The sequence below is a fragment of the Oratosquilla oratoria genome, chromosome 8 (assembly GCF_046742065.1).
Source record: "Oratosquilla oratoria isolate Oo_2021 chromosome 8, ASM4674206v1, whole genome shotgun sequence".
NCBI classification, from domain to species: Eukaryota; Metazoa; Arthropoda; class Malacostraca; order Stomatopoda; family Squillidae; genus Oratosquilla; species Oratosquilla oratoria.
This window is the reverse complement of record NC_134784.1, coordinates 23,562,510-23,570,009: the sequence shown is the minus strand read 5'-3', so window position 1 is coordinate 23,570,009 and position 7,500 is coordinate 23,562,510. Positions and strand designations below refer to the sequence as shown.

Here is a 7,500-nt window from a genome sequence, read left to right as displayed (position 1 = left end):
GTTGTGTGTGTGTGTGTGTGTGTGTGTGTGTGTGTGTGTGTGTGTGTGTGTGTGTGTGTGTGTGTGTGTGTGTGTGTGTGTGTGTGTGTGAACATATGTATGCGTGTACAAATATACTTCCTTGTGTATTTTTGTTTAGAATGAGCGTCTACATGTGAACCGCGTATACACAATGACACAGACTGCTTCATGTATACCTGTGTATGTAATTATACAGGCTGGGTCATGTGGACATATCCTGATAGAGAGGCCTTCGGGACCTCGAGGATTACCTTGGAACAAATCCTCGACCAGAAGTATTCGCCCAAGTGGACTACAAAAAAAAAAAAAAGATAGTTTTAGATTGAGTTAGTTACCGAAATAGCCTTGTGTGGGGTAACGTGTCTCTCGCGGTTCGTTTGTCCTTGTATGGGACACTCATTCAGCACAAGTCCTTCATAGTCCTTCCTCCAATACGTTTGTAGAACAAATGTCCTTCCTTCTCCAACACACAATTCTCCAGCACACAATTCACCATCATATACTTCTTCAACACTTTTTTTTTTTTTTTTTTTTTTTTTTTTTTTTAGAAATCTTTGATGTACAGGTGGAGACCTTAACATGTGTCTTTGGCGTCTTTCTTTCTGGCGGCGTCTGGCAACTCGACGTTGACGCTTTTCTTCTAAGACAACCCGAAACGCTCCAACCAGATGCCACCAGAGACGTCACCTTTGCCCTTTGTGTCAGGGTATGTTCAGTTCACAAAGGTCTTGAGTTACCTGTTGTCTTTAGTCCAAATGAGAAAGAGAGATTAATGTCAGGGGAAAAAAACACAAAACTTCGCCATTATTTTCTATAAACACACACGCACACACATACACGCGCGCACGCACACACACACACGCGCGCACGCACACACACACACACACACACACACACACACACACACACACACACACACACACACACACACACACACATACATACACACACACACATATACACACACACACACACACACACACACACACACACACACACACACACACACACACACACACACACACACACACACACACACACACACACACACACACACACACACACACACACACACGTGCGCAATGGTGCATTTGTGAGCTTAAATGATATTGTGTGGGCTGGTGGCTATATGTGAGATTCAAGATGGCTGTTTATACGCCAAGTCAACGATGTGTGGTTTGAGATAAAAAAGAAGAGGAGGAGGAAGAAGAAGAAGAAGAAGAAGAAGAAGAAGAAGAAGAAGAAGAAGAAGAAGAAGAAGAAGAAGAAGAAGAAGAAGAAGAGAAAGAAGAAGGCGAAGAGAAAGAAAAGGAAGACGAAGAAGAAGATGAAGAAGAAAAAGAAGAGAAAGAAGAGGAAGACGAAGAAGAGGAAGAAGAAGAAGAAAAGGAAGAAGAATATGAAGAAGAAGAAAAGAAGAAGGAGAAGAGAAAGAAGAGGAAGACGAAGAAGAGGAAGAAGAATATTAATAAGAAGAAGAGGAATCAGAAGAAGAAGAAGAGGAAGAAGAAGAAGGAGGAGGAAGAAGAAGAAGAAGAAGAAGAAGAAGGAGGAGGAAGAAGAAGAAGAAGAAGAAGAAGAAGAAGAAGAAGAAGAAGAAGAAACAAGCGGGGTGGGTTGAAATGATGGTTGATTTCAAAATTTTATTATTGTTTTGATTTAGTATTCTTATGTGTCCTGCAACTTCTTTATTTTCTTTGATCTCACTTTTATCATCTTCTTCCTCTTCTTCTTCGTCTTCTTCTTCTTCTTCTCCTTCCTTCCTTCCTTCCTTCCTTCCTTCCTTTCTTCCTTTCTTCCTTTCTTCTTCTTCTTCTTCTTCTTCTTCTTCTTCTTCTTCTTCTCCTTCTTCTTCTTCCTCTTCTTCTTCCTCCTCTTCTTCTTCCTCCTCCTCCTCCTCCTCCTCCTCCTCCTCCTCCTCCTCCTCCTCCTCCTCCCGCTTTTTGTAATCCCGTTTCCCTCCTGTCCTATTCCTCTTCAACCTCTTCTTCTTCCCCTTACTTTTCCTCCACATTCTTCTCATCCTCTTCTTCCTCTTCCACCTCCTCCTTGTACAATCTAATCTCTTCCTTCTCCTCCTCCTCCTGCTCTTCAATCTCCTCCTCCTTTTGCGCCTCCTCTTCAATATCCTCTTCAATCTCCTCCTCTTCCTTCTGCTCTTCAATCTCCTCCTCCTCCTCTTTTTTCTGCTCCTCCTCCTCCTCTTCCTCCTGTTTGGGGAACTTGCCCGACAATGTGTTCAAAATGTTCACAAGAGTTAATTGACGGCGTGGTTAATTGCACCACCCGGGACATTAATTCTTCACTGGCTTGCCCAGAAATCCCCCGGAACCCCATTGCTAATGAAGAAGAGGAGGAGGAGGACGAGGAGGAGGAGGAGGAGGACGAGTGACACAAAGAAGAATAAAATAGCCCGGCGGCAGACGAAATATAAATAAATAAGTTTAAAGTATCACCCGACACGAAAGGGGGCGAATGAGTCCTAAGACTTTCTTTTCGACCTCGGGGAGAGGTGTACATGAACGTGGTGGGGGCGGAGGTAATAGATTTTTTTTTTTTTTTTTTTTTTATTTTTTTGCGGCGGGAGTCAGTGGGAAAGGGGGTTAGAGAGAGAGAGAGGCGAAAAGATGATAATGACTTGACAACTGCACCCTTCACGGGAATGGCTCTGACAGCGCCGCCGAAAAAGGAGAGACCGGGGAGCGAAATATGGATCCGCCTCTTTCCTTTAGGGCCTGCAGCAACGCATATATATGTATATATATATATATATATATATATATATATATATATATGTATATATATATATATATATGTATATATATATATATATGTATATATATATATATTCATATATATACATATTTATATGTATATATATTTATATATATATGTATATATGCGTGTGTATTGTGTGTATGTGTACAAAATTTTCTTTCCCCTTAATAGGGGGGTAGCCAGCCAGCAAAAGCACCCATCTCCTATCCAATGCCCATTTTCTTTGCCTCTCATATTAGCTCCTCGTGGATGATGGGCCGTCACTGACCCCCCCCCCCACACACACACCCCGACCCCCACACCCCACCCCTACCCACAGCTCGGGTCAGAAACACCACAGGAAGCCACAGCAACACCTCCACAGCAGACTCGGAGAGCTGAGACTGGTTCACCCCCACAGCTTCATGTTACAAAGGATTACAAAGGCTGAGCATGCCGACAGGAGACCTTTTGGTCCGTAACTAGGTCGTCATCGATTCACAAGTGATTACTACCTAACTTTTATCTTAATCTCTTCTATTTACTCTTTCCTTCAATGAAATGTAAACTTTGTTTCACTTGTAAGTACTACAGTCCCTGGCGAGGCAGTGCCAAGCTCGTAATTGAACGTTTACGATAAACTCAAATTCATAACGAGGTCGTAAAAGAATGACGTAGATCGTATGTTTACGATACGCAGAGAGGATGTATTCATGAGACTTCTGTAGGTCTCTGAAAGAGACAAGAGACCTTGTAGTACTTAGAAGTGGAAGCGTAGGCATTGTAACTGTGTATTTTGTACATATGATGCGAACGTTTAGCCTACTCTTTATACCTAATGGTTATCGATTGTATCAGATATTTTCGTTTTTATTTGTCTATTTGATAATATATTCGTCTAGTTACTAAAAACGTTTCTTTTCTAATACAATAATTTTTATCCCTATCGTTTCGTTATCATTCTTTTATGTATTTATTTGTTTCATTTTCATTTAGTTATTAATTTTCTATAATTTTATTCATATATTTTCATTGTTATTTTGATAAATTCATTTGTTTATGTATTTATTAATCTATTTTCCATTTCATTGATTTATTTTCATTTTTATTCATATATTCTTATTCTTATTTTGATAAATTTATTTGTTTATCTACGTATTCATTCAATTATTTATCTATTATTATTATTATTATTGTTATTATAATTATTATTATTATTATTATTATTATTATTATTATTATTATTATTATTATCATTATTATCATTATTATTATTATTATTATTATTATTATTATTATTATTATTGTTATTATTATTATTACAATCATTATCATTGTTATTAATAATAATAATATATCTTTATCCTTATTCTGATTAATTTCTTTATCTATGTATTTCATTCATTTGTTCATTTATTATAATTTTGATTCATATATTTTTATTCTTATTTTGATAAAATTTATTTGTTTATGTATTAATTCATTTATTTATTTACTATAGAAATATTGTTGATCGTAGGAGAAGGACTTCTGCAGTACTGTTCTGTGATAGACGACCAGAACATTTGCAATTCGAAGGCCCAGGTTGCTGTAAACTTGCGCGCATTGATGAAGCACGCTGATGCATCAGCCGGGACCAGTGGGATCGTTAATCCGCCGGAGTGGGAGTGGCGGGTAAGGGAGGATGACGTCACGGAATAATAAAATCGCCTGACGGCAACCGGAGTAAAATAATAAAGAAAAAATTGCCACGCAGTATGGAAAGGGAGGCTATGGGAATGAATGAGAACGTAAGAGCTTAAGAATGAAGGAAGGTGCAAGAGACCATATGGCCTGCACTAGGTAGTTCCGTATCCATTACCACCTGTTATCTCCATCCATTAAGATATCAAACCTTCTCTTAAAACAATCAATTGTTGTTTCAACGCTTAATACATAGTTATTAAGGCTATTCCTTTCATTAACCTCTCTATTGGTAGATCAATTCTTGTCTATTTCCTTCTTAAACCTAAATATGTCCAATCTAATTCCATCACTACGAATCTTGCTATGTCTTAATATGATGACCTTGCCTGAATCACTCATGTTAAAGTCCTTGACCCATTTGAATGCCTCTATTAGATCAACCCGAACTCTTCGTCTTTCCAAAAAGTGTAAATTAAGATTTCCAGACCTGTCTTCGTGTGGTCAGTTTCTAAGTCTTTGTCTTGTTTTGGTTATTCGCCTTCGTTCTGATTCTAGTGAATTAATGTGTTCCTCTAGGTGTTGGGGGAAGTGATGGGGGGAATTTGGAGGTGAATAAAATCGCCTGGCGGCAGGCTGAAGGTGTCGGGGGGAGCCTGGGAGGGGGAGGGGGAGGGGGGGAGATGCGGGTAGACCTCGCCAACCAAAATGGCGGCGAGCCGTCCCGGACTTCTGAAAATTTCCAGTTAATTTCCTCCCAGACCCGACGTCGGCCTCTGGGTCCTGCCTATCCGGATGCTACACCCCCCCCTTTCCCCCCCTCTCCCCCCTCTCCCCCCTCTCCCCCTCTTTCCCCCCTTTCCACCTCCTCTACCCTCTTCCCTAACCCCATCCAGGCATGACCCTCGCAACCCACATGTTTCTGGTCCCTTATGTACGTGTGTGTGTGTGTGTGTGTGTGTGTGTGTGTGTGTGTGTGTGTGTGTGTGTGTGTGTGTGTGTGTGTGTGTGTGTTTATGTTTGTGTGTGTGATTCACCATTCTCTTGGATCACGTGTTGGACTTGTGATCAACAACTATTGTCCTCCCGGAAGAGAGCTGAGAGCTCACATATGACCGATCTATGGGTAATGCTGTGACCTCACACACACACACACACACACACACACACACACACACACACACACACACACACACACACACACACACACACACACACACACACACACACCACCCAACTCACCGCCCACGAGAGTTAGAGTAACAACCCGCAGCGCAGCGATACTGAAATTATTTCAACCCTGGGCAGGATTCGAACCCGGACCGACGTAGTGACAGCCGGGAACTCTACTAACAGCGCCACGAGTTGTGTGTGTGTGTGTGTGTGTGTGTGTGTGTGTGTGTGTGTGTGTGTGTGTGTGTGTGTGTGTGTGTGTGTGTGTGTGTGTGTGTGTGTGTGTGGATATATTTGTATGTGTTTTTACAGACATACAGGAAATTCCACCCTTTCCTTTCCACACTCATTCTTCTTGTTTATCTCAATGTATTTTCCTCTCCTTTTCCCTTTTCCCTTTCCTTCCGTTTCCTACCTCTTTCCCTTTCCTCCATTCCCCTCCTTCCTCCATCCTCCTTACCTCCATGTCTACAACAGAGACTCGTTCACACACAGTCTCCCTATATTAATCTTCCGTCCATTTTTTAGACTCAAAATTTCGTCACTTTTTTTTTTTTTTCTGTCAAGGGTCGGGAGGCGGGGGGTGTCTCCAGCGGCGACGACGGCATTAAGTGTGTAAACAACACCAGTAAAGGAGCTCTTCACACTATTGATGGCGGTTTCCGCGGGGCCTCGGTCTGCGGTTGACGTCAATGTCGTCGCAGATTCGATACCTCACCCTCCGCCACCTGCGCGCCAATACCATTGACGTTTTATGATTGTGTAGACGTTTACTCCCTTTCTGCCGTCAGGCGATTTTATTCTGCCGTCAGTCGATTTTATTCAGGTGAGTCTTGTCTCCTCGGAGGTGACTAAAACCGTCTGGCGACAACCAGAATAAATGTTTTGAAGTGACCATCTTTGGTCTTTCGTCCACGAGTGAGGTAGAGCTTCCGGGTCGACATCGTCCTCATCACGGACAGAGGAGCTGGAGAAATACTAATGTTAGTTGTCGTGGTGCCCCGTTCACGCCAAGATGATTTCAATAACCACTTTAGTGGGTTATTGATTTAGAGACATGATAGCCAGTGCAATGGTACTGAATATTTACCATGAGAAAGCTTAATGTGCATTCATAGTATCCTACTAATTGACATTTCTAATTTGAAAAAAAAAAAATAACTTTATTCAGAAACTGAAAATATCTAATAATTTTTTCAGCAAGGTTTGTATCACTAATCCTTTTTATATGTTTGCGTTGTGTTGATATTGGATGGGGTACGAGATTTTTTTTTTTTTTTTTTTTTTTTTTTTTGAGATAACCGAGGAGTACGGGAACTGAAAAAGTTAAGAATCACTGATTCAGAGAATAAGTATTTGTATCTTGGATTCTTGTATCTTTACTATGTAATGATTTAATGATAATGATAATAATAATAATAATAATAATAATAATAATAATGATAATAATAATAATAATAATAATAATAATAATCAATAATAATAATAATGATAATAATAATAATTAATAATAATAATGATAATAATAATAATAATAATAATAATAATAATAATAATAATAATAATAGTAATTAATGATAATAATAATAATAATAATAATGATAATAATAATAATAATAATAATAATAATGATAATAATAATAATAATAATAATAATAATAATAATAATAATAGTAATAATAATGATAATAAAAATAACAATGATAATAATGATAATAATGATAATAACAATGATAACAACAACAACAACAACGATAATAATAATAAATGATAATAGCGATAATAAACTAGTTAATAGTGATAAAATGTGTGTATGTGTGTGTCTGTGTGTGTGTGTGTGTGTGTGTGTGTGTGTGTGTGAATGTG

At 39.1% G+C, this 7,500-nt stretch overlaps 1 protein-coding gene across 1 annotated transcript in view; it reads right to left on the bottom strand.

Moving 5' to 3' along the window:
- Positions 1 to 3,489: 3,489 nt before the first annotated feature.
- The window catches only part of LOC143027328 (uncharacterized), a gene marked incomplete at its 5' end in the record, with an annotated part of 16,158 nt that continues 12,147 nt past the window's right edge, over positions 3,490 to 7,500 (bottom strand). Inside the window, one exon of the mRNA XM_076188600.1 lies at positions 3,490 to 3,510. Coding sequence (XP_076044715.1) covers positions 3,490 to 3,510 — 21 coding nt within the window. The remainder of the gene's footprint in view (positions 3,511 to 7,500) is intronic.